This window comes from Abramis brama, assembly GCF_963993115.1.
Source record: "Abramis brama genome assembly, chromosome: 23".
NCBI classification, from domain to species: Eukaryota; Metazoa; Chordata; class Actinopteri; order Cypriniformes; family Leuciscidae; genus Abramis; species Abramis brama.
In genome coordinates, this window is record NC_139985.1 from 24,082,534 (window position 1) to 24,104,033 (window position 21,500).

A 21,500-nucleotide genomic window follows, 5' to 3' on the forward strand; every position below is an offset into this window, starting at 1 on the left:
TGTTTTAATTATAAATACATATGTTGTGAATGGTATTTCACACTGACTTTATATTTACACTATTACAACATCTATCCCACACTTGCTTCTAGAGCTACTCTCAAGAGCTACATGCCAAAAAATGAAGTAATAATTAAGAAAGAAATCACTCTGAACAGAAAATGAGTTGACTCAGTTCAATGACAGAGTACTATGACATATTTTGCTTTAGTATGTGATAAAAGCTCACAGCTCGCTGGCAGTCGAGGTGTTTCTGGACATCGTCTTGGGCGAGATGTCGAAATCCGAGTCCGAGCGGTAAAGGAAAGACTCTCGCCTCTGGCTGTTTGCTTGGAGGACCAGACCAGAACTGGGACTGGTGTCCAGTGGACTGCGTCCGATTGACAACCCATTTTCCACATCGAAACTGCAACAGACATACAGGTGAGAAGAAATTAGTTATCTGAATAAAACATTTGGACAACTAAAAAGAAGAAACTGCCCAACATTTGATCAAAGGAATACTGAGAATTGCAACATAGATGCAATTATCTTTTGTTTCAGAATAGACACTGGTATTCTAGCAACTCAGTTAAACAGCAAGCACAAGTTTATTTTTTGTTTATTTACGTTACGTCTGTGATGAAGACAGAAGACACAAGTTTATGTTCTGAAAGAAACTGTTTCATTCATGATTTCTAGTGAATGAAGTCCTCTGGACTACAAGCTCAAAAAGAGAAGTAACAGGCCTCGGCTAGACTGTCTGTAGGTCTGAATTCAAGGACTCTCAGCTCTGATTTAGACTGACTTGAAGAGAAAGTGAGCCAGGGCTTCTGGTTTATTAATATCTGTGGTAAAGGTTCAGTGGCTGAGGGTCTATTTTTAGTTTCTAAGGTAAAATATTGCCTTATCAGCACCTAGTAAAACCCTAGAAGACAAGTCCCGTCACCTTTAATTTTATAGCGCTTTATACAATACAGATTGTTTCAAAGAAGCTTTGCAGTGATCAACAAGAAAATAATGATACAATGATGCAAACAGTTTAAAGTTTTTTTTACGATCGCTATGACAATTTTTTTCAATACTTTTAACAATTTCTTAACAAAGTTAGCACCAGTGGCGGAGCCAGGATTTTTTCATAGGGGTGGCCAGGCAAGGGCCAGCAACCAGTCTGGGGTGGCACAGAAATCTTAATTTATCCTAAAAAATAATTTGACAATAATTGGACTGTTTTAGTGCATACACAACTGAATAAAGTTCATTTGTACTAAATTGTAATTGAGATAGTAGTGAATTAGGAATCATGGAATACTGAGTGAGTTTTATATTTTTTGTATTATTACCCACCACCTCATATTAAAATTAATTAAATAGTAATAAAAGGGCACACAATATAGCTAAAGTTCAACTTGCTCAGTTAGCTTGGTTCTGGTTCTCAAAATCTCCAATAGCTTGTTCTATTGCAGATAACAGATAACTACATATAACTACTGAAGTCCAAAGATTATTCAACCTTCAATGCGTTTTATATAATCAATGAACTCTTCAATCAATTCTGAGTTTGTCAAAAAAAATTTTTAACTTTCGATATTAGTTGTCAAAATAAATAATTGCAACAGTTCTATCATACCTAAATTAAAAAGGAAAACAAAAGTTCTCTTTTGAATCCCCATGTGCAAGACTGTGAACAAGGCGGAAGTCAACAGCACATAGGCCAGAGTGCGAATTACCCCACCATAATGGGAGGGTACTGCTCCTTCACTTCTTCTATGACCATCATGGTCCACTACCATATCAATCCCCACCGTGATCGCCAAGTGCAACATGTGTTGTGCAACACACATACAAGGTCTAAACATGCGACAAACTGATAATCAGTAGGCTACAGAATATCTCATTGTTATTATATATCCAAAAGAGAACTGTTTTGATCAACTCCCAAAAGTTAGAAGTTAAGTGCACTGAAATACCATTCTAATTACTAGTAAAAGTAATACCTTTACAAGAAGCCTATTGCCTATTTCAGGGTTTTTCCTGGCTCAAAATGAGGCGGAGGTGGTAAAATCATAATAATGTATTTTAATAATAAGATAATTAAATGTGTATTTTTTTGTAGATCATTATATAGCCTAATGTGTTCCCCACATTTTTTTGTTGGTGGAGCTTGGTATCTCTAGGGGGGTCCGGGGGCAGGCCCCCCCGGAAGAAAATTTTGTACATTTTAAAGATAAATTCATTAATCTGGTGCACAGGGGCGGACTGGCCATCGGGAGCACCGGGACATTTCCCGGTGGCCTGACGGTCGTTCTGGCCTGCCGGCTGCCGCTGTGCAGACCATCAGCCTGGCATGTGATAGGCTGGTGTGCAACTACGAATGCAGACGCAGCAAGCTGCTGCAAAATCCCAGCCATGTTCGCCAGTAAGGGAACAGGTCGGTCAAGATTACATTTACATTATATTTATAATAATTTGGCATTGGGGTGTGCGATATGACGATTTTTGATCGTGGACGATTAAAATGTCTCCATGATCTGCTTTTGAAGAAATATCGTAGAATCGTGGTGCATTCTATCAGTTGCTGTTCTGGCGCCTCTGTCCCAACATCCTGAACAACGCGACGTACACGCTGCGGAACGGGACACTGCAGTTTACAAAAGTTCATAATTTGCATGTGCTTTAATGCCTTGTCGGTTAAACATTTAATTCGCGTGCTGATGCGCTGTTCTAACGTGTGCGTTTCTCAGCGCGTACATGTGAAGTTCACATGCACTAAAAGCCTGTCTACCAGCGCCTGGATACTGGACAAAGTTATCCTTTGAGTCTTATTGTGCTAATACTGTCAAATACACACAAGGTTTACATAAACAAAGTCGATTATGTCTAAAGTGAACGCAAACTTGAGAAAATTTAGAGAAAATCTGCTTGTCAAATGCGTGTATAATAGACGCGTCGCGCGCAACTCTTAAAGAGACAGTAGTAATAGTAAACACGATGCCGCTTCTCCTTAAAGGGATAGTTCACCCCAAAATAAAAATTCTCTCATTATTTACGCACTCTAATGTTATTCCAAACCTGTATTAATTTCCTTTTAATATTTTCTAATATTTTTCTAATATTAATATTTTGAAGAATGTGGCTATCCAAACAGTAGCTGGTCCCCATTGACTTCCATAGGAGAAAAATATACTATGGAAGTCACTGGGGTACATCAACTGTTTGGTTACCCACATTCTTCCAAATAACTTTTATTTTCAACAAAAGAAAGAAACTTATTCGAGTTTAAAACAACTTGAGAGAGTAACTTATGACAAATAGCATTTTTAGGAGAACTATCCCTTTAATGTTAAAAAACAACAAAATGCAAAGAGAAAATCACTCACTGCTCCTGACTGATAATTTTTAATAGTAGCTTTAATAAGTATCAATGTATAATTTATACAGTGAAGTCTATGTTTTGTTTTATTTTCATATTTGTTATTTTTGTTATTTTAATTACTTTCTTCAATGCTACTGTTAAATACACCTACTGTAGCTGAAAACATAAAGCAAATGTTTATTTAATTTGTATATTAAGTTGTGTATGAGTAATGTGTATCTTTGATCTTAATATTTAATAACAAAGAAAATGACAAAAAAATATCTTCGCCCCTGTCTGCTATTCTTTTTTATTTTATATTTTGTTACCTAAGGCTTTGTTTTTAAAATATGGACATTAGTTTGGCTGTAATGCTCAGTCACAAAATAGTAAAACCAACATTAAAAAAAGAATCGTGATAAAATCGTGAATCGTGATTTTTCTGAAAAAAATTGTGATATTATATTTTTGCCATATCGCCCACCCCTTTTGAGCACTGAAAATACATAAAATGTAAATATTTCAACATGTGAATGTGTCTCTTATTATCTCTTTTAAAAAGCCAATTTTCTATTTGTCATTGGTTTGGTAGTATAAATGGTGTATTCCTAGTGAGTTTTTAAGGGTTATTTTTTTATTCATTTATATTGCATCTGGTAGTCTACCTGTTACATTAATAGGGTTAGCCTACAAGTTTATCAGTCCAGTAGATTACATGAATAGGGTGGTGGTGACTGCAGCAGCAGAGGTGGCCTGGCAGTGGAGTCAAATTCCCGGCCTGAATTATTGTCCCAGTCCGCCACTGCTGGTGCACTTTGGAATCACCCGAATCCACTATTAAAAATAAATAATCCACCCGCAAACCGCCTATATTCTTTGATTTAGATATCTGCATCTGATCATCACATTACAATTATTCAAATTCTCAGTGTTAAGCATGATAATATGGTAACATATCACACTGAAGTAGGCTGATTTAAAATGAACATTTATTTAAAATAAAAGTTCTTCTTTTGGCAAAATTACATTTCCTTAATAGCCTTAACAGAGGCTTTACTCCCTTCAAGCTTAAATTGTCAATGTTTCATTACATCACTGTTTGGAAACACTCAATTTTTTGTACTTTTATAAAGGCCATTTCCCCCTAATTTTATTAAATGTATGCTCCATCTTTCATTTCAAATTCTTAAATTTGATAAATATATTCAATTAAAATAATTAGACACTAGGCTGTTACCAATAAAATTAAATAATTTACATTGAAAAATTATAACTGTATTAAATTAGATTATTTTAAATATTTTTGAGTATACAAATAAGGAATGTTGAAAAGAATGATACTTTATGAAATTAGCGTTTTGTTGTTCAACATTGACACTTGCTTGAGAAGTTGAAGTCGTTCTCTATCTCCATTGCTTAGCCACGGTGGTTAAAAATGGTACGGTCCACATTAGGGGTGTCTGAAATCGCTTTACATTAAAATGTTCCTACAGTGAAAATAGGAGTTGACTTGTATTGTAACTGTAATTATATTTTTTCACAATATCAGAAAAATGATCTGATCCCCCCAAAACTGATATTTCTGTCCCTTTGGGGTCTTCATTGGGGGGTATAGTACCCCCCAGTACCCCCTGTAATTCGAACTATGACATAGGCTAATGTAAAATGTTATATTTTTCATAATGTAATGTTGCCAGAATGTAAAATTAGTTATTTTATGGATTTAAAAATTATCCATTTTTGTTTGTCCTTTACAAATTAACGCAAAATGAATGCCTATCTTCTAGTACAAATGCACAGTGCTCATATGTATTTGGACATTAAAACATTACATATCAATTTGTGCCTTATATTTTGATCTCACATAGCAGAATATTCAGACACATGTGACGCATATATAACAAATACATGCATGCAGTTTTGACAGCTTTAATCGCCTTTTTGATTCTTACATGAGTTAATTGACGACAACTACGGCTACTACAGCACACCACATTTGCGCGTAATGTGCGTACCGCAAGCACAGTTCAACGGCTGTCAGACGTATGACAGAAAAGTTAGTTAGTTTTACTGACATTTGGCCTGACAACATCTCATCTTACCGAAGATAGCCAACTGAATAATGCGCTTTTCTCAGCATCTCACAGAAGTGTCACAAGCTTTCACACACATTTTCTAAAATAAAAGTAGCATCAGAAAAAAAGAGAATTACGTTTGTTGGTGACTGCACACTATTTGACTTACTCGAAACGGTCTTGCAACTCACCAGTTGAGAAAGATTGACTTTATATTTACTATGTGCATATCACTGTCTGATGTTCTGCTGAAGCTCATGCGGCACTTGCACATTTCCGCACTCGTTTGACTTGCGCCTGGCGCTGAGGTGAAGTTGGAGTGTGCGTCTGAAAGTCTCACGTTTTTTGTGGTCTTAAAGAGACGGTTCAGCGTTTTAAAAAACACTATTTTTGGCAATAAAAAAAGGACAGAAACAGCAGTTGTGAGAGGGGTGGTCAAAGTGGTGGCCAAGCTTAGACCAAGGGTGGCCACGGCCACCCCTGGCCACCCCCTAGCTCCGCCAACATCCATCTGTGTAGGATATACAATTAACACATTTCTTGCTGCTTTGACACAAAATGCATACAGTGTCACAGTGTTGGGTTTGTGTTTCCGGGTGTCCACTAGAGGTCCTACTTCCCCACGTTGTCATTCACATTATGAACTGCATTCCCCACAATCCTTGTCTGTACCCATCACTGTATCACTGCACTCAGCTGTTCCCCATCATCATTGCACTCAGCTGTTCCCCATTATCATTGCACTCAGCTGTTCCCCATTATCATTGTTAGTTCTGTTATATATACCCTGCCTGTCTAGTGTTTGTTACGGAGTCCTTGTATGTATCACACCACTTCTGAGGTTGGTTCTTGTCTGTGTCTTGTTTTGTTCTTGTGTTGGATTGCGTCATTGGGTCATTGGATTTTGACCTCTGCATGGACTGGATTATGATGTAATGGATTGGCCCTTAATAAATATACTGCAATTTGGGTGCTACCCTTGTTTTTGTGTGTGGATCGTGACATAGTTAACACAAATTTAAAATGCTTGAATTTTTTTTACGCACAAGCTCAACCAAGACCAAAACAATATATTTTTACTGCCAAATTTACAAATGATTTCACACTGTATGTCAGAACAGATAACATCATGTTCTTATACTTGTAGGTTAAAGTCAAACTGAACAGCTGTTCATATTGTGAACTGAAACACAAAAATATCCCCTGTATTTTATTCCATTGCTACTGAGAAACAGCTGATTGAAGTTATGCAAATATGGGACAATGTGGCATTCCACCATTCCCGTGCAGTCACAGTCTGCTTTGAAGCCCATCACTCCCCTTTCCTCAACCCCATTAAGGAGTTTTCTCAGCCTGGAGTTGGAAGGTTTTTGACCATTTTCCACAGGACCAAATGTCCCTCCTGGATGCAATAGATGCTGCATGCCAAGACATCACAGCTGAACACTGCCAGGGGTGGATAAGGCATGCCAAAAGATTCTTCCCAAGATGCCTTGCCAGAGAAGATATCAGGTGTGATGTGGATGAGAACATGTGGCCATGGCCAAATGCAATTTCTGTTTGTATATTTTGTATTTTCACATACAGTAATACTGTAAATGGCAGCTATTTTGCATATTTTTGTTATCTTGCCTTTACTGCAGCAATTCTGTCTCTGTCTCATTTTTTTCCATAAACCCTACATTCTATAAAGCTACTCTGAGAAGGTTCATTAATTTTTTGTATTGAATTTCTGCTGTAAAAATAAATAAATAAAATAAATAATGCACGCATTTACTAAACCCAAACAAAACATGTAAAGAGACTTCAAAAGAAACTGCAGTCCAAAACACAATCTATGATCAATACAATGTACTGTCTATTGTATAAGGGCAGACCTGACACATATAAAATAATGCAGTTTCTGTAATTCTGTAAATCTTATATTAGTGTTTTTATGACATTGTGCTGATTGACTAAATGTTCCTGTTGGAAGAGAACATGTGTCAGTGTTTTGGTAGACAGTGTATTGTGTTGAAAATTTGTGTTAGAGTTTAGTTTACAATGTGTGATTTTTAGCATGAAATTATACGTTTTGCCAATTGTGTGTTGTAGGAGTGTTGGTGCGTTAAGAGTTTAGGAAAATTGTTAAAGGTATTGAAAACATTGTCATAGCAATCGTAAAAAAAACTGTAATTGGTCTGTAAAGCAGCTTTAAAAAGAAAAAAGTGTCATTGTTCAGCTGAAGTCAGTTCAGTTTTGATTCAGTTCCGTTGTGAAGATCATCAATTATTAAATTGCCAAAAGACTAACACTTGACAATGTATGACGTCGGATGTAGGAGTAGAGTAAGCTTTGACGACTCTCGTGGTTCAAACAAACAGGGCTGTGCAACCGCGTTTGTCATTACGTCATGCGTCAGGTTCAAGTGTTACTATTTCGCCATAAATTGATGCGTACGGCCGTCTGCCGGAAGCTAGTTATTTTTAGTCGATAAAATATGGATATTTTTCTTGCACAAACACACACGCTTCACTTCAGAAGGCCTTTATTAACCACCGGAGACGTGTGGAGCACTTTAATCAGGGATGGATGCACTTTGATGGACTTCCAAAGACATACACCGATTCACTACCATTATAAAGCTGGGAAGAGCCAGGACATTTTTTAATATGAGTCTGATTGTATTCGTCTGAAATAAAAATGTCATGTACACCTAGGATGGCTTCAGGGTGAGTAAATCATTGGCTAATTTTCATTTTTAGGTGAACTATCCCTTTAAGTCAGGGTTCACCAATCTCGGTCCTGGAGGGCCGCTGTCCTGCAGAGTTTAGCTCCAACCCCAATTAAACACACCTGATCAAGGTCTCACTAGGCATACTAGAAACTTTCAAACAGGTGTGTTGGAGCTAAACTCTGCAGGACAGCGGCCCTCCAGGACCGAGATTGGTGAACCCTGCTTTAAGTGACCCCAACAAAGCTAGCCAGAGGTAACAGTGGCAAGGAACCCAAACTCTGTCATCAGGTGACAGAATGGAGAGAGAAAAAAGAAGAAAAAAAAAAAGTGGGAAAAAAAAGAGTCAGTTGGGGGACCATGTCACATGCCTGTCCTGTCTTGTGCTACACATGGGTGTTTTGTTATGTTGGGCCATGTGCTCGTGTCATTGTCTGATCCCTCCCCCTTGTTATCTGATTATTGTTTGAGTTCATCCACCTGTTCCCTCCTGATTAGTTTCCCCTTATAAGTCCCCTCTTGTTTGCAGTCTGTGTTGGTACGTTGTCTAATGTTTCCTGTTCCCTGTGATCCTCCAGAAAGTTTCTGTTCTGTTCTGTTCTGTTCTGTTCTGTTCTGTTCTGTTCTGTTCTGGTCTGGTCTGGTCTGGTCTGGTCTGGTCTGGTATTTATTAGTTATGTTTCCCCCCTTGTGGGTTTTGTTTTGTGTTTAGTGTTTCTTTTATAAATAAACTTAATTTCTCTGCACTTGAGTCCTCGCACCTTTTTGCATTTATCCCACCGTGACAGACCAGTCCTCATTTGGCCAAATGAAGCAACATGATGTGGTTTAATTGCAGGTTGCACAAGTCAGAAGTCAATCTGTGTAAATACCAGTATCAGATGCTTCTTCTGTTCTTTGCAATGTAAAGATGGCTTTTGTTGATGTTGCTAAAATTGGATTGATAACAGTCTATAGTATTCTGACTGAGTATTTTGGTTAAACTTCAGAATTTGACATAAAACAGAACACATATATGTTAAAAAAGGTATTTATAAAAATTGCCTTTACAACTGTAAAAAATGCCCCTGGAAATCAGTCCCTTAATGGAAAAGTTCATTTTTGACCCTGCTCACAATCATTCAGAATATATTTGCAACCTTTGAATCCTTAATGATAAATGCAGGTAAAAAAAATAAAATAATAATAATATTCATATATTTAAAAATATTTTAGACCTGTTGGGATGGTTTTCGTGGGAAATTGCCCCGTCATATTCGTAGATAGAGAAAAGTTGCTCCAGCTACTTGGTGTGGGAGTGGCAGAGGTTAGATGTCACAATGAGTGAGAAAGGTTGACATGGTGCAGCTAAACCTCGAACCTCCGGGGAATCACCCGTTTAAAAAAAAAAACACAGAACAGAGGAGAGTCTGCTGGCAAAAAGAGAACGCGACAGAGCTCGTAATAAAACCAGAATAAACATTGGCTTGGTTTTTTGGAGATGGTGAGAATCGCGTTTTTGTTGCGAGATAGCGTTTTTGTTATTCAACAGGTGAGTAAGGTATTTTATTTAACTTATAGATTTCCATATTATATATCTAACAGTTCATTAGAAATCATTATCTACTGTGAAGGGTCATTTCATGGGCTGTTGTAGCGCTTCTGGAATGTATTTTCAAGGAAGTACTGTAATGGGTGTAGCTACAGTAACGTACAGTATTAAATATTGTGCACAAACATCTATTAAAAATCATAAACTGGTTATATGTCTTAAGCGTAGTAGTGAAGGTTTTATGAGCACTCATGCAGAGTCAAAGCACAACCAAATCAATGTTCTTCTATACAATACATGCAGTTTTGTTTTTTAACCGCCAGAGGGCCAAAAGTTTCATAGTGTACAGGGGCGGCTGGCCAATAGAGGGCGCGAGGACGCAAGGGTCTTTACAGAATTGCACATTACCTTTACATTTGAGTAAGGAAGATTTCAAGATTATTCTAGGGAAAACATCAGTTTTATCTTTTCAAGCTAACCTTCCTCCTGATGTTTTGGATCGACTCTAAGCAGCTGGCCTACACAAAGGCATTTATGAGAACCCCAGAATGGTGGTTTGGCACTGAGACACAGATGTGATCATTAAAGATCACTGTCCCTGGAACAACAGAGAGCTTTTCTGAAAATAAAGGCCAAACATGACCCCGTTCTTTCTTTTATGTAGAGTGAAAAACAGGTTGTATACATTTGTCCTGGTGGGTTTTGTAGCCTGACCTTAGCACTTTAGAGACGGGGGCCCAGATGAAAAACATGTGCCACAGGAAAAAATAAAAATAAATAATAAATTGTTATAAAGTGCTGGTTTGGGTGGTACCTGCACAGATGACACTTAAGAAAATAAAAAAAGAACTACATTATCTATAAACAGAATTTTTTATATATTATACATATATATATATATATATACAGGGTGCGATTTGCCGGGGGGGATGCGTGGGATTTCCCCCTTTCTGGTCAATGTATCCCTGCCTCCGCTTAATAATTTTTATCCCCGGTGGGGATAAATTTATCCCCCCCTCAAAGTGATCAGTGCTACTACACTAGTGGAGAGACGGATCACAAAACTTAACCCGGATCCGTGGTTTGATTAAAGTCAATTTTATTTTAAAATGCGCTACTTTGGCTGGCTCCGACATAGCTGCCGCAGCCTCTTACCACTCTCCAGACTTGCTCAATGTCCCGCCCACGGCGCTATCTGATTGGTTACACCTCACGAGTAATAGCCTATCAACACTTGCGAGACGCCACCCACTTTTCAACAGGCCCACCCAAAAAAAAAAAAAAAAAAAAACTTTTAATATATTCTAATTTTGTCAAGAATTATAAAAAATCGTCAATCATAATGTGTACTAAAATAGTCTAAATGTTTAGTTTTAAAATCAATTTTAAAAAGCTGGCTATGTCTATTTTGATGTTTCTGCGCAAGTTCTGCAGACAGTGAGGTTCGGGTTTGTTCCGATCAGAGCTCGTGAGCTGAGAGCGTATTTCTGAATATTCCGCTCCGCTCGTTCATTCCGCAGGGTCCCTCGCTCAACCCAGAATGGCCTGCTGGTTCGAAAATATGTGGAATAAGGGCTGCCTCCGACTAATTTTTTTCCCCTAGTCGACTAGTAGTTGTTCATTTAAGCCATTCGTGGACAAATCGCCCCTTTATATTAATTTAATTACTTAAATAGGCTATAGCCTACAGGATAATACGCGTTATGACAGCACGCATAAAGCTTGCCACAAAGAACCGGTTAAAGTAATGATTATGAATGTGTCTAAATTAGCAAGGAGACATTTAATTGTTTATTAATAAACTGGTGTTTTCTGTGTCGCTGCAAAGATGAAGTTGACGATGCGGACTCGCCATGAACGCCAGAGAGAAATGCACATTTCATGGATTACATACATCAGAGAGTAGCCTATTTATTTTGGTTTGAATATTTTCGTTTAAAAGTAGACATTTCAAGCTTTCTTTAATATATAGCCTATATTTCTCAAATCTGTGAGGCACAAGCTGAGTTTCGGCGCCCTCCAGTTCACGTGCAATGCAAGTGATTGTGCCTGCGCCTTATTACATTGTCTGCTATATATTTGCTTCTTATTTATTAAATACGGGCAATTGGTTGATAAAACATTGATCAAAATTAAGATACAATTTATACAAAACGAAAATCTTTTAAAAAGAGTTTTCTACAAAACAAAACTTAATGAAGTGGTCAAAATCATGTTTTACCAAAAACAGCGCCGTTGCTAGGAGGGCGCCAGCGCCTCTGCCTCGCAAGTGGATGATAGCCCTGAAGACGCCTAGCAATGACATACCTTTAGTTAAGTTATACCTTAAGAGTCTTCGTAGCGCGCTAAGAGACAACGTCAATGGAAAATGAAGCCCAGGTATGATGCGTATGATGCGTAATGGAGATTCCAAAGCGCTCTTCTTTGGTCAGAACCACGGAGAGCGATCGCGGATAGGTCTGTCCTATGCACCGAAACTTTTAACTATGCAACAAAATATTTAAAGAGCATCAAGCTATTAAAATCTAGATTATGTATAGGCTACGCACAGATAATATAACAGTAGGCTATATTAGTCAATATTTTTTTATTAGGTTAAACAGTGATTGGATAACGTTTTTAATTTAACGTTTTTAATTTAAGGCTCACCGACAATTGGTCTGGCCCATCCAAAACTGGAATCCTGGCGCCATGCCTGGGCTAAAGCAAAGGTTTTTTGATTGCTCACTCACTCTTGAGCGTCTGGCGCGAGTGATTTCAATGTTAAGTCAATGTAAAGACGCGTTTACACGCGTCTAGAGGTCCTGCGGCGCGAATGAGGCGTTTAGCGGTATACGCGAATGAGGCGAATTGACTAACACATAGATTGACTTTCTATCATTTCACTGTAGCTCAGCATCGCGATGTAAAGTTAACGTTATTACTTTAACAGCAGCAGTAAAACTGTTTCTACTGTGATGGTTTAACTTTGCAATCAATCCGTGGTTCAGCAGAGGCTGATATATGACAATAGATGACATTGCGGCTAATTTATCTGATCCTGTCCATTAGCTTTGATCCATGTACGGCTTTTCAGAATGTCACCAAGTACAAATATTTATGTAATTTCAGCGCGAAAACTCTAGCTAGCTAGCTGGGAACAATGAAAAGGGTCCAGAGCAGCATATCATCATATTTTACAGGACCGTCACAAAAAAACAAAAAAACAAAACTAAAACTGCAAATGAGAATGTTACTACAGGTAGGATGGACGGCAACTCCCAGCTTCAGCAGAACTCACAGTCCCAGGTTGACTCAAATGAACAAGGACCACAGTGTTGGGAAAGATAAGCTATTAGACTAGAAATATTGCGTTAGGCTACTTCATGAGTTAATAAGAAAAAAGATTTTACAATTCCTGCAAATGCAGTGATGAAGTTCATGTTCTCATGATTTATTTTTATGAATAAAAATGTTTCAAAACATCCCCCCCTCTGTTTTTTTCACAAATCGCACCCTGTATATATATATATATATATATATATATATATATATATATATATATATATATATATATATATATATATATATATATAGGACTGTTTTTCAGTCACAGGAAAGTTAATTCAAAATATGTAATGGGAATGATAAAGGAAATAAAACAGAGTATAAATCTAGTTTTAAAAAGGTGATTTCCGCCGTTTGTCTACTAAATGAATCATTCTCATGTATAATAATAACAATTGTGGTGATGCAAATTCTGAATCAGAATTGATTCAGTGAAATTTGAGTAGATTCTGGATTTCTTTTTCTTCTTGTTGTTTTTACTTATACTTTAACACCACTGATGCTAAAGTTTAAACCATACTATTTAAATAATCTCACATAAAATAATTTAAGTCTTAATTTTATCGGCAGCAAAATCATTGCAAATTTTGTGAACATTCTATACTGTATAATAAGATGCAGCCATAATTAATTAAATCAGCTTTTTTACGCTTTTACATTCAAATCATTACAGTAATGATACATTAATTAGTAATTGTGCAGATTTGTCCAGTAAACTGTAAACAAATACATTCAAGATGTCTGGAAATAATCTAGTATTAATTATTGTACAAATACAAACATCTATTAAAGATCTTATCAAAATGTTTGTTTATATTTTATCTAGTAAGCATATGATTCACATACATTCTAAATTATCAATATCTCAACAAAATCTGCTGGTGAGAAAATGCTCTAAAATGACATTTCCCAGACTAAAACACACAGATATCAAATATATGTCTTGTGAACATGCATATGGTATCAGAGAAACCAGAGAACCAGTGTCATGACAACAGGTACAATAATATGGATTTGGGGGGAAACTATGTATAATAGTGCAAATAATTCTGACCACAATATTATGACATGTCAGAATATAGTACAATTACAGCCTATAGAATATGTTTTTTCTCTCTCAGATTTCAGTACGGTGTAGCAAACTCCATATATTTCAACAGAGAAGAAAAAGAGCAAAGTACAAATTACGAGTTCTGAAGAGCTGGTCTGACAATACGGCTCAGTTTATATAATGTGGCAAATGTCAACAGTGAACTTACCACAGTACGTGCTTTTCAGCAGATCTTGGTCTTGTCTGCAAGCAGATTGCCATTCTAACTCAAGACTTTTAGTAAGGAACCTTGGAGACAAATCCAATGCCAATCTTACCATATAACATATTTCTTACCAAATAAAGAGATACATTTCTTACATTTGATTTACTAATTTGATTTGATATTTATTTGAAATATCTCGAATTACTTAAATCCAGAGACCAAAATCTGTAAACCTTTAATCTAAATACAGTGTTTTACCATAAATACATCCAGTCCTCTCCTTTTCTCTTGTAATCTGACCGCACGCACGCACACACGTACACACGTAACTTCTCTTTGCCAACACACAAGTCGCAACACGCCAGCAGAGCTGACAGATTTGTAGAATGCCACAATAACGCACGTCAGACAGCTTCAGGATCAGACACGCTTTAGAGAGAGAAAAAAGAAAAGAAATTGTACTTTGTACAAAGAAAATAAAGGCGATTTTTTTTTTCATTGTAAATACTTTTGTTACAATTAAAGACACCTTTTCCACAAAATTACCGCAAAAAGCTCCTTCTCAGTATAAAAAAATATAAATTCATGAAATGTAATACAATAATGACAATCATTCTCACTTTTATTATTTAAAGTTATATATATAAAACATATGATTCATATCTTCGTAAATGCAAAATTATGTATTATTTAGTTTTATTCTTATTTGTTTTGGTTTGAAATTGAAGGCAGATTCACAAGTCATAAATTATGGGTATTGTCTATGGTAAAGAGCGAGATTAGTGAGAATAATTACTGTCACAAGTAGAATGTTAGCACACGTTGTTTACTCAAGGTATAAAACAAACTGCTTGTACAAATATTGTACGTGGAAGTAAAATTAAGCAATATGCAGTGTCGATTCTCAGTTATCCAGATCGTCATACATTTTTCCAGGGAATTACATGTTTCACAATTCAACACTCATAGCGGATGTAATTAGTTGGTAATCTTAACGCAAGCAAGAAACAGATTTTATCACATTCAGGGTTGTGCACAAATTTAATTTGAAGTGAGATAGCAGAGAGGATATGGAACTGCACTTCATTATACATTATACAGTTATACAAAAGTTTGGAAACATTACTATTTTTAATATTTTTGAAAGAAGTATTTTATGGTCATCAAGCCTGCATTTATTTGATTTGTTTTTCTATTTTAACATACTTTAAAATATAATTACTTTTTGTGATGCACAGCTGAATTTTGATGTGTCTGTGTCGCTGTGATATTGGTAGAATATTGCAGGACTATTTTAAATAGAGAAATGTTTCATTTTAATTAGATAATTAGAGATATGTTTAATTAATAATTTTGCCCAACCCTTACTAAAGTACATTGTAAACTCCACTACATTTAAAAATGTAGCAACTTAACTAAACTGCACCAGTTGTGACACTCTTAAAGTCATCATTGTTCATGTATGACCCTGGTGGCTCTGAACAGGCAAACATGGAGACAGATTTGACCAATCCGTCCAGGTGCTCATGTTATGAGCGGGGATCTGGAATGGTGGGATCAATAAGCTCTTGGTGTGAAGAGCACGATGAGAGGTCTGCAGTAATAGAGGACAGTTATTCTCCCACAATGCACTAGTGCCCTTGTTCACCTGCACACCAGCTGTATTCCAGAGCTCTGACTCTAGTCTCTCTGCTGGGTCCGATTAGGAATCGGTCTTAATTTGGAACATTGCTTCGATCGTGACACGACAGGACGCATCAGTTACTGAGCAGAGGCAATTAAAGTGCACAGTGGCCAGTCATATAAAGACTCAATGCATGATGGGCAAGAACAGCTTTGCAGAGAGGGATGGACCCTGATTAGAGGTGCAGATGTGGCTTAAATCTAAATGTTTCAATAAATGAGTAATTCAAGCATGGCTGATGCCACTTCCTGCTCAAATTAGGTAATCATCCCCCACCCCCCTCCCCAAAAAAACCAAAAAACCTCCAGTCAGTTGTCCTGTTTATCTTATCATGTTTTTGGTTATTGCATGCTTATCCATGCTAGGCTGCATGGATGCGCAGGGAGTTCTTGCCAAGAAAAGAACCATACCGCCAATCCAAACTGTATGCTAACTGTTGATCTACTCTTTTTAGAGTAATAGATAAATTCTGGGTTAAACATGTATATCACAAGATTATTATTTTTTTTCTTCAAATTTGGACAATATTCAGAATATAAATATCTTCTCCGTTTTTTTTTTTTTTTTGCACGTGCATTTGCTATTAAAAAAAAAAAAAAAATATATATTCTTGGCCTATATGAAAAAAGATATGATCTGGATAGAACATCTATTGTTACAAAGCACGTAACAAGTTTACTGCAAAATCAGCACTACTACTTAAAAATAATAATAATAATTATCAAGGCATTTACCACTTACAGCTTTTTACTAAATTAACACAAAAAGGAACATTAAAATCACATGTTCCGTCACTGTCTGGTGAAAAACCTTCAATCTCCATAATTTTTTTTTTACTGTTGGTCAACCTTTACGTCTATCTGTGGGTTTTACAAATATTTAACCAATGAACCATTGGATCATCAAACTGACAATAAAATCTCATAACTCCACCTCGCCTCAATTGGGAAAGAAGTGCTGCACACATTTTGGACCGTCTCTGCTTGTTTGCAGTGCAAGGGTAAATAAAGAACAGGTTGTTTGAATAAGTACAGCTTTTTTCTTACTCAAGAAACACTAAGGCTAATGTTTTACGTATTTGAGGAGAGGAGAAGAGTCTTAGTCTTAGTCTTAATCTTAGTCTAGCATTTGTCGTAGGGTCATAGCCAATATGGTATTGTGAAATAGCCAGTCACATCACTTCATATTTTATAACATGAGATTTTGGCCAAATGACAGAAAAAATGGAGTCCCAGGACTTCATTTGAGGGGGAATGCGGAGGGATGAAAAATGTTCCTCCCTTGTTATAAAAAATTACAAAACGCATACCCTCTGTCAAACAAACTACAGGTGAACTATCTCTTTAAATTGCCATTGCAACAAGACTTTATATTGTAGATTCAGAAATATTCCATGTGCACACACTAAATCCACACTCACTTCTTTCCAGGTCAATAACAGAGGCAGATCACGGCAGACTGTGTTGCTGTGCACAGCCCTAAATGATGTGAAATTTGCTCTGAGATAAAAGACAGGGTGGTTGATGTGTTTCAGATAGACCTGACCCTATACAAAACTGCATCATATTATATTTACAGTATATCTGCATTACAGCTTCAGCACAGGCTATGGCTACTGTTATTGAAACCCTGAGCTCATATTTTAGTTTCTCTCTTCTTATTTCTAGTTTTCAGGGAAAAGCAGCGACAATGTGGCCCTTCATACCTGGCCCTGGGACATTCATAAATCATATATATCATCGTACTAAATGATTGTCATATTAACTCTTTCCCCGCCAGCGTTTTTTAAAAGTAGTTATTGTCTCCCAAAAGAAAGAACCAATTCTGAACAGTCTGAAATGAGTCTTCACTAATTCCAGTCTTACTTCCTGCACAAACCTGCGTAGGTTTGGAACAAATTTGCCTAATGGCAGCCTATGGTTTTCATTGGCTACCATGAACGTCTACTTTGACCTGCCATCAAACACTGAAGCTGTAGCTGAGGTCTGGAAGAGTTTGGTTCATGCTGATAACATGTTGAGAAACTACTGTTTTTCTGCACTGCGAAAGCAAATCCATTTTGCATGCACTTCCAAAGGATGAGGACTCGGGCTCAAATTGATATGGTAAAACTGACACCATCATTACTGTTTAATTACTGATAAGCACTGTGCTGAGGAAGCCTCCGGATCAGAAATTCTGATTGTTTCTGACACACTCTGTAAGTGGTAGACCAATCACAACAGACTGTGCCATCTGACCAATCAGAGAACTCAGAAAGGACAGGTTTAGAGAGACAGAATCCTTTTTCATACCGTTTTAGACACTGTGAGAAAAGAGGTGATGCTGCAATGTATATTATGAGAAAATGAAAGTGTTTTATTGACCTTGGATGCGTTTATTTTTATACGTGTTATGATTTGATTTTGGAGTGAAATATGACCTGGACATGTTTTTGTGAAATCACTTCATCACTGTCATGAGAGCACTCTCACGGGGACTGCTAATGACGAAAACAAACTTCCTGAATGAACATCAGTGAAAGTTCATTTCTGTAATGTTTTCAGCATGTGTGGCTCAAGAATATAATAATATTAGTTCTTATTTGAGTCACACTCAACGCTACACAGAAACTGACACCTACAAAACAACTGTCCAAAGGCAAACAATACTTATTTCCAAAACAATCTCAAAGCAGTTCTTACCTAAATTTGCGACAAATTCATATACAATTTGTATGATCTCATTCGTATGTTTTAGTACAATCTGTTAATGCCCAACTGATGTTTAGGGTTAAGGGTGAGCTTCTTGCTTACTTTTTCACGAATCATATCGTACAAATCCATACAAAATCTTGTAAAATAGTTATGTTTTCTAATTATTTAGTGTTGGATGTTTCTTACGATTATTTTCAGTAGACAGTTTTTTTATTGTTCTGTATGTATTTCTGAATTAAATGCATGAAGTCGTGTCTATTTAATTACAATTTACAGGTTTCCATGAAGCACAACTAAAAAATAAGTCTTTCACTGGACTCAATTCATCTGAAGAAAGTTATCACAGTAGCCTACATATCTTTGAAATGTTTTTTTTTATAAAATAAAAAATCTGTTTCAGTTAACTTCAAGCTAGAAACTGCACAGTAAACATAACTTTTACTATATGTCATGATGGTATTGGCAGCAAGTATGAGAAAAAAGAGATTGGTCACTTTGCATAACAAATCGTCACTTTTCAGCATATTGGAAATTACCAAAATTAAAGCTGCAGTCGGCAAGATTTTTTTGATCATATTCACTGAAACCAACACTATACTCCGACAGAACAACATAAATCAGCCGGTTTTAGAAAAAAAACCCGCGCTTCTACCTCCACCTAGAGCGTGTTATTTGTTTTGCAAAAATCCACCGCTCCCGGTTCTTCTGGTCCAATCAGCGCAGGGCTGTGTGAGATCTGACTGTCAATCACAGTTTGTGCACACGCCACAGATCCCCCCTCCCCCGCGCACGTTACAATATCACATGCACACGCCTGAAGTTCGCAGGTGTGTTGGATTGTACGAAGCGTGATGGCGGAGAGAAAATTTACTAACAAGCTTCCAATTCCTCGGTTATTGCTATCTATGGGTAGATTAGCCAAGGTAGCCTCCCTCCGAGTCCATGGTGTTGATCGATGCTGAAGAGACGGACGCATTCACAGAAAATCTGGTGCACACGCACTGATGAGCACAAATTCGATGGGAGGGTGCTCGCTGGTAGTGGGGGAGGGGCATGAGAGTTGTAAACATTCAAAATTTTGAATAAGTCCACTCAATCTGCCAGACTTGCTGACTGCAACTTTAAGCGTAGCGTCAGTTCTGGCAGGTCACGTTAGTCAAGCTCGCATCAGCTGACTCTCAGCTGATCCACATCTACCTATAGGAATACGATGCCTATCACTGTAAATATAAGCTCCTTCAGTATTATCATCAGCTATCGCATTTCTCAGGAGCTAATTACCCTCCTCCCTCCCCAGCTCCTCCTCTCGTCAGTCAGTATTTGGCCTTCTGATTCCCCTTGAATCAGAATAAATTCTCGAATTATGTTGCACTTAAAATCTTGAATTAATGATATCTGCAATATATTCATGTTGGTTCTGTTCTGTTTACCCTAAGGGGAGTTCTTGTGCTTTCCCTGCTCTTATCCATGCTAGGCTGCATGGATGCGCAGAGAGTTCTTGCCCAGAACAGAACCATACCACCAATCAAAACTGTATGCTAATGGTCAATCGTATTTGACGATAGTGGTCCTGACAGAAATGCCAATATAAATAAACTGTTCTAAATCAGACATTTCTACTTCACCTGTCTGACCTTCAAAAACAATACTTGGTTTCAAACAGGTTTTCCCAAACACTCCTACCACAACTTCAACCCCTGCCCCTATCTTCTATTGGTCAGGCAAACAAGTAGCCTCACCCCAAACATATGCTATTGGTTGAGCCATAAGTTGACAAGACGGACCGCTCAAACAAATATTTTGATAGCAGCACAGAGCCTCAGTGTCTCCCTTTTTGTGGAAATCAAACTGCTTAATTGGCTTACAGTTAAAGTCCTGTTAAACTGGGGGAAAAGTACTTAAACATCGGAGAGAACACTACTTTTTAGAAGAGCCAAAGCTATTTTGCATGCATAACTGATTCTAGTCACAACAGAAGCAAAAGAATATGAAATTCAATTACCGCCTGCGTTTCTGCACAATGTCAATCGGACAGTTGACAGCGCACGGAGAGCCGCAAAGACTGACGTTTCGAACTTTAAAAGTGCGGTCAGTGGGTGGAAGAAAGACACAGCCAGTTGGCAAACTCATATTTCCCTCTGTGTCTCTCGCTGGTTCTTTTTGCTGTTTCCCTCCAGAAATCAGCTCTTCCTTTTATGTAGTCTGAAACACATGCTTCCCACCGCTGAGTTACTGTCGAGTGATGAACACATGGAGCCACGCTGACATGACAGAGTTCGCCCAGACATCTTGTATTAGCCTAGTTATCATCCTTCAGTTTAAAATCACATTGACTCCTTGTAATCCTCATAAAAAAATATTTGTATAGTCTTGAATGCTGCTGTTAAATACAAGGATAATACACTAACAAACAAACTTCCAGTGTCACCAAGCACCAAAGTAAACTCTCTCTCTCTCTCTCCCTGCAGCTCAGACAGCTGAACTCTGATACACATGAGTTTACACCAGCATGCTGGCCTCATATGGGGGTGTGTGTGTGCATTTGTGTTTATGTGTGTTTGTGGGACTGGCAGCTGAACAGTGAGTCACAGCCTATGGAGAGGGTGGAACCACCAGATGACTGTCTCAACATTAACCCTTTACTGGAGACTCCCCTTAAAGCGAGCAATAACGCAAGTGCATTTATAGTATGTCCCTGTACAATTATCTCATTCTTAAAAGGTATGAATGGCACTACATTAAAATATCAAACCAAGTGCCATGTTTTAAACAAAAAATTATTTGTGATAAAGAAGTACACTTTACCATACTTTTAAAGGAGTCATAACCTAGTATTACCTTGGATTCCCACGCTCTATTATAGTCTTTCAGGCCCTTCTAAAAA

General features: G+C 37.3%; 1 protein-coding gene across 4 annotated transcripts in view; it reads right to left on the bottom strand.

Moving 5' to 3' along the window:
• The window catches only part of pde4cb (phosphodiesterase 4C, cAMP-specific b), an 88,556-nt gene that overhangs the window by 15,413 nt on the left and 51,643 nt on the right, over window positions 1-21,500 (bottom strand). For 2 of the 4 annotated variants that reach the window (XM_084101963.1, XM_084101965.1), the window contains exon 2: window positions 230-406. In XM_084101963.1, coding sequence (XP_083958089.1) covers window positions 230-406 — 177 coding nt within the window. Of the gene's footprint in view, window positions 1-229; window positions 407-14,239; window positions 14,320-14,494; window positions 14,595-20,618; window positions 21,137-21,500 lie in introns of those variants that run through there. The other 2 variants (XM_084101966.1, XM_084101964.1) reach the window with 2 other exon arrangements.